The 19,085-nt window shown below is 47.4% G+C and overlaps 1 protein-coding gene across 3 annotated transcripts in view; it reads right to left on the bottom strand.

Moving 5' to 3' along the window:
• The window catches only part of LOC122544181 (carcinoembryonic antigen-related cell adhesion molecule 5-like), a 63,778-nt gene that overhangs the window by 7,190 nt on the left and 37,503 nt on the right, over positions 1–19,085 (bottom strand). For 2 of the 3 annotated variants that reach the window (XM_043683222.1, XM_043683224.1), the window contains 4 exons: positions 15,213–15,476; positions 11,644–11,922; positions 8,021–8,284; positions 1,173–1,451 (listed from right to left, as the gene is read on the bottom strand). In XM_043683222.1, the coding sequence (XP_043539157.1) occupies positions 1,173–1,451; positions 8,021–8,284; positions 11,644–11,922; positions 15,213–15,476 (1,086 nt within the window). The remainder of the gene's footprint in view (positions 1–1,172; positions 1,452–8,020; positions 8,285–11,643; positions 11,923–15,212; positions 15,477–19,085) is intronic. The other variant, XM_043683223.1, reaches the window with a different exon arrangement.

Here is a 19,085-nt window from a genome sequence, read left to right as displayed (position 1 = left end):
CCAGGATGTTTCCTGGAATGGAGAGGAAGTCGTACGAGGATAGTTTGAGAGTTCTCGGCCTTTTCTCGTTGGAACGGCGAAGGATGAGGGGTGACTTGGTAGAGGTTTATAAGATGATCAGAGGAATAGATAGAGTAGACAGTCAGAAACTTTTTCCCCGGGTACAACAGAGTGTTACAAGGGGACATAAATTTAAGGTGAAGGGTGGAAGGTATAGGGGAGATGTCAGGGGTGGGTTCTTTACCCAGAGAGTGGTGGGGGCATGGAATGCGCTGCCCGTGGGAGTGGTAGAGTCGGAATCATTGGCGACCTTTAAGCGGCATTTGGATAGGTACATGGATGGGTACTTAATCTAGGTTAGAAGTTCGGCACAACGTCGTGGGCCGAAGGGCCTGTTCTGTGCTGTATTGTTCTATGTTCTATCTATGTTCTATGTTCTATGTTCTATGTTCTATGTTCTATGTTCTATGTTCTATGTTCTATGTTCTATACAGCATGGAAACAGACCCTTTGGTCCAACCAGTCCATGTTGACCATAATTCCAAACTAAACTGGTCGCACCTGCCTGTGCTTGACTCGTGTCTCTCCAAATATTTCTTATTCATGAACTTAGCCAAATATCTTTTAAAAATTGCATCTGTACCCGCATCATCCACTTCCTCTGGAAGTCTATTTGACACACACTCTCTGTGTAAAATAATTGCCCCTCATGTCTTTTTAAAATCTTTCTCCTCTCACCTTAAAAAAAAATCTCCCAGTCTTGAAACCCTCTCACCCTAGGAAAAAGACATCTACCATTCACCTCATCTATATCCCTCATGATTTTACAAACCTCTATACAGTCACCCCTCAACCTCCTAAGCTTCAGTGAAAGATTCCCAGCCTAACCCTATAACTCAAACCCTCCATTCACTGCAACATACTGGGAAATGTCTTCTGAACCCTCTCCAGCTTAATGATGGCCAACCAGAACTATTCACAGTACTCCAGAAGAGACATCTGAGGAGCAGGGAAATCGATGTTTCGGCCAAAAGCCTGATGAAGGACTTTTGCCCGAAACGTCAATTTTCCTGCTCCTCAGATGCTGCCTGACCTGCTGTGTTTTTCCAGCATCACTTGGAATTACACCGACACCAGCAGTCATTCCGTCACAAATAATGTCAGGTACTCACAGTAAATGACCAGTGGGAATGGGTCACTCTCCTTGCTACTGATCAGACTCTCCACTGTGCAAGTGTAATTCCCTGCGTCGGATCTGTTCACGGCTTTGATGGTTAATGTCTTGTTCCTGTCCGAAAGTTCCACATTTTCACTGGGCAGCAGTGCATTCTGGTCCCTGCTCCACTTCAGGGAGTGCCAACTGCCAGATACACCACACGTCAGGACTGCTGTGCCATTGTGCTCCACCAGTGGCGAAGCATTGGCTGTAATCTCTGGTTTTGAAATGTCTTCTGAGACGAAGAGATAAAAAAAACATGATGGTTAGTCAGGGAAAGCAATCCTGCTTAAGGTCGCACAAGCTTAACGTCAGCACTGGTGGCTCAGTGGTTAGCACTGCTACCTCACAGCGCCAGGGGCGCGGGTTCGGTTCCACCCTCGGGCAACTGCCTGTGTGGAGTTTGCACGTTCTCTCTACATCTGCGTGGGATTCCTCCCCTGGTCCACAGATGTGCAGGTTAGGCAGATTGGCCATGCTAAGTTGTCCCGTAGCATCTAGGGATGTGCAGGCTGGGCAAATTAGCTGCAAGGAAAGGCAGGGTTACAGGAATAGGATGGGGTTTGACTGGATGGGATGCTCTGTGGAAGGGCCAAATGGCCTGCTTCCCCGCTGTGGGGATTTTATGAATTGGCCTGAGGAGATGAGGGTGAACTGCTGCTGTGTTTGTGGTTTAAGGACACTCACAGTCCTGCCAGGGAAGGGAAGTTGCAGACCTTTCATTAAGCAACACTGAAGGAACAGTTCTGTAGCTGTAAACCACAGTAGTATGGAGCTCCAGAGAATTTGCAAGGGGTGATGGTCCCATATATCTGCTGCCCCATGTTCTTCTAATTGTTAGAGGTCATGCCTGTGGAAGGTGCTATTGGAGGAGCCTAGTTGAGTTAGTGCAGTGCATCTTGTAGATGGTACACACTGTTGCCACTCTATGTCAGCAGTGAAGGGCATTGAGTGCACTCCACCTGAGAGGATGATGTGTCACAAAGCTGGAAGTACATCAAAGGGTTGACTGATGATATTGGTGGCATCTTCAACTGACACATTGAACAGGGAATGGGAATTCTCTGAAAAGGAAGAAGGCGCAGTGTTAAAGGGAGAGTAATGGCACTGAGTGTATCACCCACTCAGAGAGTTGGCGCAGACCCAACGGCTGAATGTCATAGAATCTCTACAGAGTGGAAACAGACCATTTGTCCCAACAAGTCCACACTGGCCCTCTGAAGAGTAACCCACCCCGACCCATTCCTCTGCATTTACCCCTCACTAATGCACCTAACCTACACATCCCTCAACACTATGGAACAAGTTAATATGGCTAATCCACCCTAACGTGCACATCCCTGGGCACTATGGGACAATTTAGCATGGTCAATCGACCCTAACCTGCACATTCCTGAACACTATGGAGCAATTTAGCATGGTCAATTCACCCTAACCTGCATATCTTTGGACTGTGGGAGGAAACCGGAGCACACGGAGGAAACTCACGCAGACATGGAGAGAACATGCAACCCCATACAGACAGTCGCCTGAGGCGGGAATTGAACCTGGGCCCCTAGTGCTGTGAGGCAGCAGTGCTAACCCTCTGAGCCACTGTTGTGGTTCTGTTCGCCGAGCTGGGAATTTGTGTTGCAGACATTTCGTCCCCTGTCTAGGTGACATCCTCAGTGCTTGGGAGCCTCCTGTGAAGCGCTTCTGTGATCTTTCCTCCGGCATTTATAGTGGTTTGTCTCTGCCACTTCCGGTTGTCAGTTCCAGCTCTCCGTTGCAATGGTCGGTATATTGGGTCCAGATCGATGTGCTTATTGATTGAATCTGTGGATGAGTGCCATGCCTCTAGGAATTCCCTGGCTGTTCTCTGTTTGGCTTGTCCTATAATAGTAGTAAGGGTTTTTTGCCCGAAACATCGACTCTCTTGTTCCCTGGATGCTGCCTGACCTGCTGCGCTGTTCCAGCAACACATTTTTCAGCTATAATAGTAGTGTTGTCCCAGTCGAATTCATGTTGCTTGTCGTGGGCGGCACGGTGGTACAGTGGTTAGCACTGCTGCCTCGCAGCGTCAGAGACTGCTGCGCTGTTCCAGCAACACATTTTTCAGCTATAATAGTAGTGTTGTCCCAGTCGAATTCATGTTGCTTGTCATCTGAATTCGACTGGGACAACACTACTATTATAGGATAAACCAAACAGAGAACAACCAGGGAATTCCTAGAGGTATGGCACTCTTCCACAGATTCAATAAATAAGCACATCGACCTGGACCCAATATACCGGCCACTGCAGTGGACAGCTGGAACCGACAACCGGAAGTGGCAGATTCAAACCACTATAAATGCCAGAGGAAAGATCACAGAAGCGCTTCACAGGAGGCTCCCAAGTACTAAGGATGTCACCTAGACAGAGGACGAAATGTCTGCAACACAAATTCCCAGCTCGGCGAATAGAACCACAACAACGAGCACCCGAGCTACAAATCTTCTCACAAACTTTGAACCTCTGAGCCACCATGCTGCCCTCAACCTCTCTTTGTAACTGAAGCCCTCCAGACCAGGCAACATCCTGGTAACCCTTCTCTGGAGCAGGGTTGAGTGCGGACTGGGCCCGGGGTGGTTAGCCTGTCACAGATGGCGACCAGTGGCTTGTGAGCACAGTTGAGTTTGGCCTAGCGTTGGGGGAGAGCGAGACCATGTATGGAAATCCCCCTTGCATGGAGCAACCACAGTCTATTGAGGGACTCTCTTTTGTAACTGGGCACTTTGTACCTAAGATGGTGTCATGTGTGGCGACACTGTACACCTTTCATTGTCCTCCTGCACCTTTGCACTTGAGTCCACATGAATTATAATTCTGCTGTCCTAATCTTGCACCCAGTCTGTCAGAATGTGACTCTAGACCATCCACGTTGACTGAGCAAGCCACCAAGGGGCAATTATGGATGGACACTTGATGGTAGCCTTGCCAGTCATACCCACATCCCAAGAAAGAGTAGTAAAAAAAACTCATCAGATCCAATCACATTACCAAAGGCTCGAATTCAACCAAGTAAGGAACGCCAGTCATTCTTATTGTGAATGTTATGTTTGTAGATATCGGTGACTCAGTGGTTAGCACTGCTGTCTCACAGCTCCAGAGACACAGGGTCGATTCCACTCTCAGGCAGATGCCTGGGTGGAGTCTGCAGATTCTGCCCCCATGGGTTTCCTCCCTCAGTCCTAAGATGTGCAGGTTCAGTGGATTGGCCATGCTCAATCGCCCTTAGTGTTACGGAGATGTGTCGCTTAAATGGACTTGCCGTGGGAAATTGTCTAGGGAAGTGCAGGCTGGGTGGATTAGCCATGGAGAATGCAGGGTCACAGGGCTAGGGTGGGTCTGGATGGAATGCAAGGTTGTTTGCGAACTCAAAGGGCCGAATACACTGTAGGGAGTCTATTAAAAACAAATCTGCCCTTTGTATTGCAGGAGCTTTATGTGTGCCATCCATCCAAAGCCTCTGTTGCAAAACAAATACTTTGGGTGTCTGAAAATGTAAATACTCTTGAAACAAAGCCAAGAGAAACAGTTAGGAATGTAAACTGTAACCACCAACATCTGGTACAGATTCTTATTTGGAAAAGCAGACTGTGGTTCCTTCTATAGATTTCCACAAGCCTTCCCACCAATGCCCTCGGGATGTTTGTCCCCAGGTCTCAGGGTCGGGGGGGGGGGGGGGGGGGGTGAAGAGAAATGCAGTAAATCGGCATGAACAAAGTCAAAGGTCAAACCCTGACATCAAGTGGAGCTCAGAGACAGCATTCGATAGCGTGAACAAACAATGCAAAATAACTGTTCAAGTGAACAGTGATGGTAAACCAACAGAGGTCATTCCCAGGGATAAACCTGATACAGCATTCAATGCTGGTCTCCCTGCTCTAGGAAGGATGTTGGGAAATTTGAAAGGATGTTGCGGGTTTGAGCTATTGGGAGAAGCTAAATAGGCCGGGGCTGTTTTCCATGGAGCATCGGGGTCTGAGGGGTGACCTGTCAGAGCTTTCTAAGGTCATGAGGGGCACGGATAGGGTGAATGGACAAAGTCGTTTCCACAGCTTAATGCGAGTCCAAAGCTAGGTGGCAGAGTTTTAAGGTGAGAGGGGAATGATTTAAAAGGGACCTGAGGGTCATATCGAGGGTGGTGCATGTATGGAAAGAGCTGCCATAGGAGGTCATGAAGGTTGATACAATTACAAAGGTATCTGGATGGGTACATGAACAGGATGGTTTAGAGAGATACGGGCCAAGTGCTTAAAAATGAAACTAGACAAATTTAGGGTGGCACAATGGTGCAGTGGTTAATACTGCTGCCTCACAGCACCAGGGTCCCAGGTTCGATTCCAGCCTCAGGCGACTGTCTGTGTGGAGTTTGCACATTCTCCCCGTGTCTGCGTGGGTTTCCTCCAGGTGCTCTGGTTTCCTCCCACAGTCCAAATATGTGCAGGTCAAGTGAATTGGCCAGGCTAAATTGCCAATAGTGTTAGGTACATTAGTCAGAGGGAAATGGGACTGGGTGGGTTACTCTTCGGAGGGTCAGTATGGACTGGTTGGGCCAAAGTGCCTGTTTCCACGCTGTAGGGAATCTAATCTGATATTGGGTCAGCATGGACAAGTTAGGCTAAAGGGTTTTATTCTGCACTATACAATTCTATGAGTATGAGTTTAACTATGGCAGAACATATATTCAATAAAAGATGCTGTTTAGTCTGCCTGAACATTGTAGGTCTTGAAGTTTGAAGGATGGGGGTAACTTAGATTTCAATAATGGCGCATCAAGTAGTTTATTAAGATAAAACCTTCCAGTCTCACTCAACAAACAGAGCATGAGGCTAAACCTGCACGTAATGTAAAACCAGGCAGTAAGAGCTTCTGTATGCATGTAAAAAGGAAAAGTCTGGTGGAAAACAAATGAAGGCCCTTTACAGGAGATTTGATCAAGGAGGGCAAGGGAAGGATGGAGTAATTAATCAACTATGTTAGTTTGAACTTCAGAGAAAAAGACATAAAACCTTCCCAGAAATGTTAGCGATGCAATGGTCTGTTAGGAAGGAGGAACTTTTTTAAAAGCGCTGGGGGAATGAACGGGAGTAAAAGCTGAGGAATCCCTGGGGACCTCCGTATACATCGCATCATCCTCCGCCAATTCCGCCACCTACAAACCACCAGAGATATATTTCCCTCCCCACCCCTTTCCACTTTCTGTAAAGACCACTCCTTCTGTACTACCTGGTCAGGTCCGCGCCCCCCCCAACAACCCACCCTCCCATCCTGGCATCTTCCCCTGCCACCGCAGGAATTGCAAAACCTGTGCCCACACCTCCTCCCTCACCTCCGTCCAAGGCCCCAAAGGAGCCTTCCACATCCATCAAAGTTTTACCTGCACATCCACCAATATCATTTATTGTATCCGTTGCTCACAATGCAGTCTCCTCTACATTGGAGAGACTGGACGCCTTCTCGCAGAGCGCTTCAGAGAACATCTTCGGGACACCTGGACCAACCAACCTCACTGCCCTGTGGCTGAACATTTCAACTCCCCTTCCCACTCTGCTGAGGGCATGCAGGTCCTGGGCCTCCTCCATTGCCACTCCCTCACCACCGGATGCCTAAAAGAAGAACGCCTCATCTTCCCCTTCGGGACCTCAGCACTGTCCTCATGACCTGTCCCACCTGTCCATCTTCCTTCCCACCTATCTGCTCCATCCTCCCCTCTGACCTATCACCTTTACCCCCACCTCCATCCACTTTTCGCACTCTCAGCTACCTTTACCCCTGCCCCACCCCCCTCCCATTTATCTCTCCATCCCTGAGGCTCCCATCTTCATTCCTGATGAAGGGCGTTTGCCCGAAATGTTGATTCTCCTGCTCCTCGGATGCTGCCTAACCTGCTGTGCTTTTCCAGCACCGCACACTTGACTCTGATGATCTACATCCCAGGGTATTCAAGGAGGTGACCATGAAGATAGTGGATACATTGACTGCTAACTTGCAAAATTCGGTAAATTCAGGAACAGTTCCAGCTGGCAAATGCAACCCCACTGCTTCGAAGATAAAGGGGGTGAGAGAAAGCTGGGAATTCTAGACTCATCAACCTAACATCGATGGTAGGGAAAATGCTAGAGTCTGTTATAAAAGAAAGTTATAAAAGGGCACTCTGAAAATACAACAAAGTTATTATGGAAATCTGAAAGGGAAATCATGTTTGACAAATCCCCTGGAGCTTGTTTGAAGACATAACATGGAGAATAGATGAGGGAGGCGCAGTGGATGTGGTTTATTTGGATATTCAGAAAGCTTTTGATAAGTAAGCCGTGATTGTGCTGTATCAGCATGGGTTTGGTGGTAATATAATTGGTGGCATGGATTAGGAATTCCGGCCACTTCATCTTCTTGTGTTACACAGCGTTGGAAGGCGATCAATGAGTGGATAGTCAGAGGTAGTTCCGTTACTCAGAGAGTAGTAGGGGTATGGAACACCCTGCCTACAATGGGAGTAGACCCGCCAGCTTTAAGGGCATTGAAATGATCATTGGATAAACATATGGCTGAAAATGGAAAAGTGTAGGATAGATGGGCTTCAGATTGGTTCCACAGATCGGTGCAACATCGAGGGCTGAAGGGCCTGTACTGTGCTGTAATGTTCTATGTTCTGATACGCAGCACACCTTCTATTGCAATAGAATATGCACACAAGCAATTATTAACACCAAATCCCAGTGTACACCCTAACAGCATATTTTTCATTTCTACATGGGGAACACAGAATTAAATCCTCACCAATTGCTGTTATTTTCTTTGTTGTTTCTGCATATAACATGGTGCGGTTGTTATAAGCCTTACAGGTGTAATTCCCAAAGTCACTTATGTTAATTTTGGAAAGGGTTAGTGTTTCACTTGTCTGCTGAAGAGAGATGCCGTTCAATAGCCATTCGAACGTTGCAGGAGGAACAGAGTCAGCAGTACACCGGAGAACGATATCGGATTCAGGTGCATACACTTCCTTCTCGTCTTCAATAGTCAGCTGAGGTGTATCCGGTCCGTCTGGAATGAGAGAGAGCATTGCTATAAGTAACAGGAACACACAGGAGTGCTCTCTGTCTCTGAGCTCTGGATCACACTGTTAGGATTCGATGGCTAAGGGAAGGACATTCGTAAAAATGGCCATATGTGTGTGTCAACGTGAAAATCTTCACATCGCATGTGGTAGGAGAGTGGGAGAGATTTCTGGTCAGCTGTGTGTGGAGAGAGATTGGAGCCTCTGATATCCACAGCATATGGAACATGTGTGTCACCATGGCAACTCAAGTATCTACGGTGTCTTATTTGGTGGAGCGCTAGTGTGGACCAGATTGGCACAGGATTTGATGCCCCTTTCAGCTGGGGGAGGAGCTCAGAACCTGTGCCCTTGCTCTACCTCAGGTGCTGCATGTTGGACTTGACTTTGGGCACAGATCTCATCATGTCCTAACTTTCCACAGCACGGAAAAAGATCTTTTGGTCCAACCAGTCCATACCGAACACAATCCCAAACTGCACTAGTCCCACCTGCCTGTTCCTGGCCCATATCCCTCCAAATCTTTCCTATTCATGGACTTACTCAAATTTCTTTTAAACACTGTAAGTGTACCCACATCCACCACTTCTTTCACTCCACATGAGGACCACCCTCTGTGCAAAATGTTTGCCCCTCGCATCTTTCTGAAATCTTTTTTCTCTCAGTTGAAGAATGTGCCCCCTGCTCCTGAAACCACCCCCCCATCCTAGGGAAAAGACAACACCCATCAACTCTGGGGTGGCACAGTGGCTCAGTGGCTCGCGCTGCTGCCTCACAGCTCCAGGGTTCGATTCTGGCCTCGGGCCACAATGTGTGTGGAGTTTGTACATTCTCCCCATGTCTGCATGGGTTTCCTCCCACAGCCCAAAGATGTACAGGTTAAGTGAATTGACCGTGCTAAATCACCCATAGTGTTAGGTACATTAATCAGGGGTAAATGGAGGGGAATCGGTCTAGGTGAGTTGCTCTTCAGAGGATCGGTGTGGACTTGTTGGGCCTGTTCCATACTGTAGGAAATCTATCTATACCCTTCATGAGGTCGCTTCTCAATCTCCTATGCTCCAGTGATTAAAGTCCCACTTTTCTTTCTAACTCAGAACTTCCATACCCGGCAACATCCTGGTAAAACTCTTCTGAATTCAAGGAAAAGAAGGAACACACAAAATGAATGAAGAACTCCATTTTATAAATGAACTTGCAGATTCGATGGGCCCAACGGCCTCTTTCCACACTGCCGGGATGCTTATGAAATACTTGGAAGAATGTTTGGCCCAGACTCATCCTTTGCACCTGGAAACAGGGTAGATTTTCAGCAATGGAATGGGCAACAGACTTCTAGCTACTTGACAGAGGAGCAGCGCTCTGAAAGCTAGTGCTTCCAAATAAAGCTATTGGACTATAACCTGGTGTTGTGTGATTTTTAACTTTTTCCACATCTCATAGTGATTTCCTCGCACATTTTCAAGGGCTGCATCTACTGTTACCTCACAGCATCAGGGACCCAAGTTCGATTCCCTCCTTGATCTACTGTCTGTGTGGAGTTTGCATATTCTCCCCATGTCTGCATGGATTTCCTCCAGGTGCTCCGGTTTTTTCCCACAGTCCAAAGATGTGGAGGTTAGGGTGGATTGGCCATGCTAAATTGTCCCATAATGTCCAGGGATGTGTAGGTTAGGGTGGATTGGCCATGCAAATTGTCCCATAGTGTCCAGGGATGTGCAGGTTAGGGTGGATTGGCCATGCTAAATTGTCCCACAATGTCCAGGGATGTGCAGGTTAGGGTGGATTGGCCATGCTAAATTGTCCCATAGTGTCTAGGGATATGTAGTTAGGGTGGATTGGCCATACTGAATTGTCCCATAGTGCCCAGGGATGTGCAGGTTAGGGTGGATTGGCAATACTGAATTGTCCCATAGTGCCCAGGGATGTGCAAGTTAGGGTGGATTGGCCATACTGAATTGTCCCATAGTGCCCAGGGATGTGCAGGTTAGGGTGGATTGGCCATGCTAAATTGTCCCATAGTATTCAGGGATGTGCAGGTTAGGGTGGATTGGCCATGCTAACTTGTCCATAGTGTTAGATGCGTTAGTCAAGGGTAAATGTAGGGTAGGGAAATGGGTCTTGGTAGGTTATTCTTCAGAGGGTTGGTGTGGACATGTTAGGCCAAATGGCCTGTTTCCACACTGTAGGTAATCTAATCTAATTACTGAGAGACTGGAGTCAGAAGTAGGCCAGATTGAGTAAGGATAGCAGCTTCCTGCTACAAAGCAGATGAGTGAAGCAGATCAACTTTTATGAATAAAGATACAAGTCTACCATTACCGAGATAAGCTTTTAATTCGAGTTTTATTGTGTACATGTTGGAGTTTGAAGCTATGGTGCAAGATCTTTACAAGCCAAAGTGACCAAGGTAACGGCCAAGGTAAAGTTACCAAACCGCAGGGGGTCAGGAGGAATGACTGCTGGTCAGGACATGGGGCGAGGTTAAGAAGGAGACCCTATATCCTGCACTCATAGATTGTGGGAGTTGGTTAATATCACATTGCATTGCAAACCAGCTGTCCAGCCAACTGAGCTAACTAATCCCCAGCAAATGCATGCTGTAAAACAGCATCTACATAGGAACAGAAGGAGGCCGTTCAGCCCCTTTAGCCTGTTCCACCATTCAATGAGATTGTGGCTGATCCGTGGCCTACCTCCACCTTCCTTCCTTCGCTCCATATCCCTTAATATTTTCGCTGCACCGAACTCAAAATTAAAATTAACAACTGATCCAGCATCCACTGCTGTTTGTGGAACAGCATTCCAAATGTCCCCCACCCTTTGCGTGCTTCCTAACGTCTCTCCTGAACTCAACTGGCCAGAATTATTCGACTATGCCCCCTAGTTCAGGAATCTCTAACCAGTGGAACGAGTTCGTCTGTAAGTTTATCTGTCTTTTCTTGTTATTGCATTGAAGACTTCTATAAGATCACCCCTTAACCTTCCATATTCTCAAGAAACCAGGTCCAATTTGTATAATCTCTCCTCAGTCCGGGTATCATTCTTGTAAACCTGCACTCCCTCTGAGGTCAATATATTCTTCCTCAGGTGTGGTGTCCATTTCTGCGGACAGCACTCCGAGGGAGGTCCAACCAGGAATTTGTAGGTAAATTAGGATTTTGTACACCTGCAGCACAACTTCTGAACCCTTAGACTCCAGTCATCTAGATAGAAAGTAATTGGCATACCCAATAATGTGACAAATTACACTTCCTGAATTTGGATAAAATATTTCAATAAATTACCATGAGGTACAAACAGCAAAATTTAAAATTCTAACATACCGTCACTGATTTGTACTCACAGTAAACGTTCAGTTCAAATGGATTGCTGGTTTCGTTATTTCTGTAGCCCCATGCCTGGCACGTGTAATTGCCTGAATCAGATCTGTTCACCAATAATATTGACAGTGTGACATTATCCTCTGATAACTTCACCCTCTCGTTGTTCTGAATAAACTGGTTCGCCTTCATCCAGTTCAGATATCGCAGATCACCAGTCACGTGACAAGTCAAGGACACCGTGTCGTTGTGTTCAACAGGGTCTGAAACATCTGCAGTAATGTTTGGCTTCGAGACCGGCTCTGGAATAGAGAGAAACGATTGTCTTTCTATTGTTGCATAGCTTTCCATTTTATTGAAATCAGTGCATTGGCGCTGGAGCATTTGCGTGAAAATGAAAGGTGAAATTGCTATTGTCCTTCTCTCTCATTAGAAAGAGATAACGCAGGCGAGGGATGGGGTTGAAAAGGAGAGGTCTTGGTGTGTGAAGTGAACTCATGCCAATGACATCACTCTGCATTGCAAACTAACTAACCAACCCTTGCTTGTAAACACTATGTGTCAAAAAAGATTATTTTAATGCAATTTGTTTTAGATTAGATTACCTACAGTATGGAAACAGGCCCTTCGACCCAACAAGTCCACACAAGTCCGAAGAGTAACCCACCCACTCCCATTTCCTTACTCTATATTTACCCCGACTTGGAAATTTAGCTTGGCCAATTCAACTGGCCTATAGCTGGGTGGCACAGTGGTTAGCACTGCTACCTCACAGCGCTAGAGACCTGGGTTCAATTCCCACCTCAAGCAACTGGCTGTGTGGAGTTTGCACATTCTGCCCGTGTCTGTGTGAGTTTCCTCCAGGTGCTCTGGTTTCCTCCCGCAGTCCAAAAATGTGCAGGTTAGGTGAATTGGCCATGTTAAATTGCCTGTAGTGTTAGTTGAAGGGGTAAATGTAGGGGTCTGGGTGGGTTGCTCTTTGGAGGGTCAGTGTGGACTTGTTTCCACACTATAAGTAATCTAAATCTTTTTGGATTGTGGGAGGAAACCAGAGTAAATCCACGTAGACATGGGGAGAATGTGCAAATTCCACACAGACAGTCGCCTTGAGGTGGGAATCGAACCCGGCTCGCTGGTGCTGTGAGGCAGCAGTCACTAGCCACTGTGCCATCATATTTTCTTTAACGTCAAACTTTCAGAACATTATATTGGCCGGATGTTCCCTACTGACACCTGAATTAAGTTATTGCAGGAGGTGTACGGAACCAGTAAATAAGAAGAGGTCATGGCGAGTTTTGAGAAGATTTGGAGCTCAGGTTGAGGTTCTGGATGGAGGTTTGCTCGCTGAGCTGGAAGGTTAGTTTCATCACCACACTATGTAACATCATTAGTAAGCCTCCAGATGGCGCCAGAGGCTCACTATTGGTGTAACCTAGTCTGGTGGCAAAACATCTGAAAATGAACCTTTCAGCTCAGCGAGTAAATTTAAATCCAGAAAGAAGAGGTCATGTTGATTTCAGATAATGTTAATTTCGGCATTGAGAGTTAAAACCAGTCTGCCGCTCCAATCCTTGGATTTCAACAATTTCCAATTGTTGAAATCCAAGGATTTTCTGTCCCTGCCTGATATACAGTTCCGCTGAAGTCAAAGGAGAAGTATTTCAGGTGGGCTGGCAAAATGCTACTACTTAGAATCCCTGCAGTACAGACTGAGGCTATACAGCCCATCGAGTCCTCAACACCCCTATCCCTGCATCTGCCATGGCTTAACCCACCAAGCCTGTACATCGCTGCACGCCACACGGCAATGTAGCACGGGATTGAAGGCCACCTTCTGTAAGTAGCACTGTCTGCTCTTATACTCAAGAGGGGTGCCAACTGAAATCTGAGATATACAGGAATTTCCTCTCTCAGAGGGTTTTGAGACTTTGGAACATCCCCCTCCTACAGAGAGCTGTGGGGGCAACATCCTTGTATGTATTTAGGCTCAAGAGAGATAGATTCTTGATCAGTGGTGAAAAATCAATGAAGTAAAGAATCCCTACAATGCAGATTGAGGCCAATCAGCCCATCAAGTCTGCACAGACCCGCTGAAGAGGATCCTTCACCCCTTAACCCTGCATTAACTGGGACAGGATGGTAAACATACTCAGAATGAGGCGAAAGTGAGGACTGCAGATGCTGGAGATCAGAGTCAAGATTAAAGTGGTGACGGAAAAACACAGCAGGTCAGGCAGCAGCCGAGGAGCAGGAAAATCGACATTTCGGGCAAAAGCCCTTCACCAATTTTAATCCCCTGCCCAGTCAAATATTGCATTTCCAGTTTGATTTTGTCGAATTTTCATTGCTTTTCAAAGGTTTAATGCATGATGAACCTTCTTTGCATCTGCAACTGATGGAATTTGAGAAACAATGAGTCTTTGTTCTTGGTCAAGGTATTCCAAAGAGAAATCAATTCACATTCCACTTAGCACAATGAATAAAATTGCCCTTTCATTACCGACATAAAATTTCTGTTCGTTCTGCAGCTTAAGGCAAATGTGATTGGAACTCAGTAGACATTGCTGTGAATGTCCTGTAAAAAACAGCTACCCACTTCCTTTGCAATGGGTTCCAATTACACAGCTACAGGACCAGGTCAGAGGCTGGGAATCCCGCAGTGAGAAACGAACTCCCCAAGACTCCCGAAACCTGCCCATTATCGACAAGTGAGAAATATGATTGAATGCTCACAACTCACTGAGATTAGTGCGGCTCCAATACTCAATACGCTTGGCACCAAACCCAGAGGCGGTGGCCCACTCAGGAGTTGCTCTGGGAGCCCTTGACGTTGACTCAAGACCCCATGGAATCACATGGCATCAAGTGAAACATTGGCAAGGAACCCGCGAGCTACTCTCTGCCACCCCTTGGCTGGTGATACAGTACTCCTCCACTGAAGCATAGAGTGTGGCAAGGGAACAGAATGCATTGTAGGTGGGGCAGCTCAATCGCCAAGAGCAACTCAGTGGCGTCAGCCCTGAGCGAGCCCGAAAAGGCATCACTATCTGCAGTAGGGGAGGGCGCGCGAGGGAACAGATGAGCGAAAAGCTTCCTTGACCTCAGCCGCATCAATGGCAGCATATATTCACACAGGCATAAATGCGCGGGGGTGACACAGAAAGGGCGGCAGCATGGCATGATGCCCACTCGGAGAGCTGCTGTGGGCAAGACAGGCCTTCTCCAGAGATGTAATTATCCTGTCACATCCAGGATGCAGCCAAGCACTTTGATAGCCATTTGGGGAGTGAGATGTCACTGTAATGTCGATCTCCAGGGTCCAAATCCTACCTTGTTACCCGGCGTGATATTAATTTCAATTTCCTCGTGCTGACCTTGCCTTCACTGGTTACTTTGGTCATCAGGATTGTGAAAGTGGCTTCACATCCCTGACTTGCGGTAGTTACGATGGTAAGATTTGAACCCACAGCCCCCAACATTGCTCAAGGACTTGCTAGTCCAGTGTCAGCACTGCTGCACCACCATCTCCTGCACCTTTGGATAGAGTTCAATTCTTTCCTGTTGCCCAAGAGGGCGCTCTTTTACTTCTTACCTACAACATGGACCTCTGTGGTTGCATTGGCGTATTTTCCAGTCATATTGTTGTAGACTTGGCACATGTAAACGCCGTTGTGACTCGGGCCGTAGCGAGCAATGGTCATCATCTGTCCTGTTCGATTCAGAGGATGCCCTTGGAAAAACCACTCAAATTCGGGAGCTGGAACTGACTGTGCAGAACAGTTGAACGTGACATTTGACCCCACAGTGATATCTTCCTTGTCAGGATCAATGGAAATTCGAAGGTCTTCAGGACCAACTGCAACAGGTAAAGGATGTAGATATTAGCGTGGGTTACTCGCAAGCGAAAGAAACATACAGAGTCTTGTAATTAGATTACCAGCAGTGTGGAAACAGGCCATTTAGCCCAATGAGTTCACACCGACCCTCTGAAGAGTAACCCAACCAGACCCATTCCCCACCCTGACTAATGCACCTAACATAATGGGTAAGTCAGCATGGCCTATTTACCCAAACCTACATAGGTTTGGATTGTGGGAGGAAACTGGAGCAACCAGAGGGAACCCACGCAGACACAAGGCAGGAAGAGCAGGATTAATGGAACCACGTGCACGATCAGTTGAGAATCTGGTGCACTTGCATCCAGGTTTGCATTTGCAATGTTAGACCTGGCAGGTTCCCTGGATCCCGAATGGGTTTCACTTTTGTCGCTGTCTACGCATAACAGACTAGGAATTTCAAGTAGCATGGATTTCCTGGAGGGACAACGCCTTGCATTCTTTGTCTGCGCACAACAGCAACTGCAACACTGAGATAAGGCCCAGTCCCCTTCTGCTGAACTGTGAACTTTGTCAGTTCAAGGCCAGGAAACAGTCACCATGGGGATCCGAGGCAAAGGTGCATCTCTTTTCCAGTTACCTTGACGAGCATATGATGGTGAGCCATGCTTGGGAAGAGGCCGGGAGGGGCAAATAGTTTGAAATCATCATTCCCTAAGACAGACAACGTTGCAGTTTCTCCAGCAGCCGTTTGAAAGCATGACATCAATATATTTCATCGAATCCCTACAGTGCGGAAACAGGCCAATTGGCCCAACAAGTCCACACCGACCGTCCAAAGAGTATCCCACCCAGACCCATTCCCCTACCCTATCATCCTACATTTACCCCTGACTAATGCACCTAACTTACATATCTGTGAACATTACAGGCATTTTAGCATGGACAATCCACCCTAACCTGCACATCCCTGGCCACTATGGGACAATTTAGCATGGTCAATCCACCTTAACCTGCACATCCCTGGGCACTGTGGAACAATTTAGCACAGCCAATCTACCCTAACCTGCACATCCCTGGACACTATGGGACAATATAGCACAGCCAATCTACCCTAACTTGCACATCCCTGGACACTAAGGGACAATTTAGCATGGCCAATCCGCCCTGGCCTACACATCCCTGGACACTATGGGATAATTTATCACAGCCAATCCACCCTGGCCTACACATCCCTGGACACTATGGGACAATTGAACATGGCCAATTCACCCTAACCTGCACATCCCTAGACACTATGGGACAATTTAGCACAGCCAATCCACCCTAGCCTATATATCCCTGGACACAATGGGACAATTTAGCATAGCCAATCCACCCTTAACTGCACATCCATGGATACCAAGGGGCAATTTAGCATGGCCAATCTACCCTAACTTGCACATCTCTGGACACGATGGGACAATTTAGCATGGTCAATCCGCCCTAGCCTACACATCCCTGGACACTATGGGACAATTTAGCACTGCCAATCCACCCTAACCTGCACATCCCTGGGGCACTGTGGGACAATTTAGCATGGCCAATTCACCCTAACCTGCACATCCCTGGACACTATGGGACAATTTAGCATGGCCAATTCACCCTAACCTGCACATCTTTGGACTCTGGGAGGAATTCAGAGCACCCAGAGGAAACCCACGCAGACACGGGGAGAATGTGCAAACCCTACACAGACATTCGCCCAATTCTGGAATCAAACCAGGGTCCCTGGCGCTGTCAAAACCCATCCTGTTCCTGTAATCCTACATGTCCCGTAACTAATTCACCCAGCCTGCACATCCCTCGATGCTACAGGGCAATTTAGCATGACCAATCCGCCTAACCTGCACGTCTTTGGATTGTAGGAGGAAACCCACGTAGACACGGGGACAATGTACAAACTCCACACAGACAGTCGCCCAAGGTGGGCATCGAACCCAGGTCCTGGGCGCTGCAAGGCAGCAATGCCATTCAATAATGTATTAAATTGGAAAAGTGTTGCTTATCGCATAAAAGTGGAGAAGTGTTGCTACAACTGTACAAGGCAACAGTGAGACAACATCTGGAGTATTGTACACAGTTTTGGTCCCCTTTACATGAGGGATAGCGTTCAGAGGCTGACAGTTCAGAGGATTGATTCTAGAGATAAAGGATTTGTCTTAGGAAGACTGAGTAGGATAGGCCTACACTCTCAGAATGAGGGCGGGCTGAATTGAGGTATATGAGATGCTAAGGGGGATTGACAAAGGAGATGTAGAGATGATGTTGCCAGGGTTGGAAGGTTTGTGCTACAGGGAGAGACTGAATAGGCTGAGGCTGTTTTCCCTGGACCGTCAGAGGCTGAGGTTTATAGATGCCTTATAGAGGTTTATAAAATCATGAGGGGCATGGACAGGTAAATAGACAAAGTCTTTTCCCTGGGGTGGAGGAGTCCAGAACTGGAGGGTGTAGGTTTAGGGTGAGAGGTGAAAAATTTAAAAGGGACCTAGTAGAGGGTGGTGTGGTACAGTAGATTGGATTACTTACAATGTGGAAACAGACCCTTTGGCCCAACAAGTCCACACCGACCCTCCGAAGAGCAACCCACCCAGACCCATTCCCCTTCACCTAACACTACGGGCAATTTGGCTTGGCCAATTCACCTAACCTGCACATTTTTTGGACTGTGGGAGGAAACCGGAGCACTCGGAGGAAACCACGCAGACACGGGGAGAATGTGCAAACTCCACACAGAGAGTCGCCTGAGGCGGGAATTGAACCCGGGTCTCTGGCTCTGTGAGGCAGCAGTGCTAACCACTGTGACACTGCGTGTGTATGGAATGAGCTGCCAGAGAAAGTGGTGGAGGCTGGTGCAATAATAACATTTAAAAGGCATCTGGATGGGGAGGGATTAGAGGGATATGGGCCAAGTGCTGGCAAATGGGATTAGGTTAGATTAGGATATCTGATCGACATGAACGAGTTGGATCAAAGGGTAAGTTTCTATGCTGTACATCTCTATGAGGACAAAATGAGGATTGCAGATGCTGGGGATCAGATTTGAAGAGTATGACACTGAAAAAGCACAGCAGGTCAGGCAGCATCCGAAGAGCAGGACAGTCGACATTTCGGGCACAAGCCCTTTGTCAGGAATGAGGCTTGTGGGCCAAGGTGGCTAAGAGATAAATGCGGCTGGGGGGAAGGAAACTGGGAATGCGATAGGAAGATGAAGGTGGGGGAGAAGGAGGTAGGTCGGAGAGGAGGTGAAGCAGACAGGTGGGAAGGGGGATAGACAGGTAGGACCGGCCAAGGTGGGACTGGGATAAGGTGGAGGGGAGGGGTATTGGGTAAACTGGTGAAATCCACATTGTTCCAGTGTGGTTGGAGAGTCCCAAGGCAGAAGATGAGGTGTTCCTCATGTGGAGTGATCTAGACTGAGAGGCCATTGTTCTGGAATATTGGGTAGCAGATTGATAACAGAAAAGAAATGGAGGAAGAAATGCTATTTTCTCCAGAGGGGGTGAATCTGTGGAATTCACTCCCTCAGAGTGCAGTGGATGCTGGGACAGTGAGTAAATGAAAGGAGGAGATAAACAGATTTCAAATTA

The sequence above is a fragment of the Chiloscyllium plagiosum genome, chromosome 47, assembly GCF_004010195.1.
Source record: "Chiloscyllium plagiosum isolate BGI_BamShark_2017 chromosome 47, ASM401019v2, whole genome shotgun sequence".
NCBI classification, from domain to species: domain Eukaryota; kingdom Metazoa; phylum Chordata; class Chondrichthyes; order Orectolobiformes; family Hemiscylliidae; genus Chiloscyllium; species Chiloscyllium plagiosum.
This window is presented reverse-complemented; position numbering and strand designations above follow the sequence as displayed.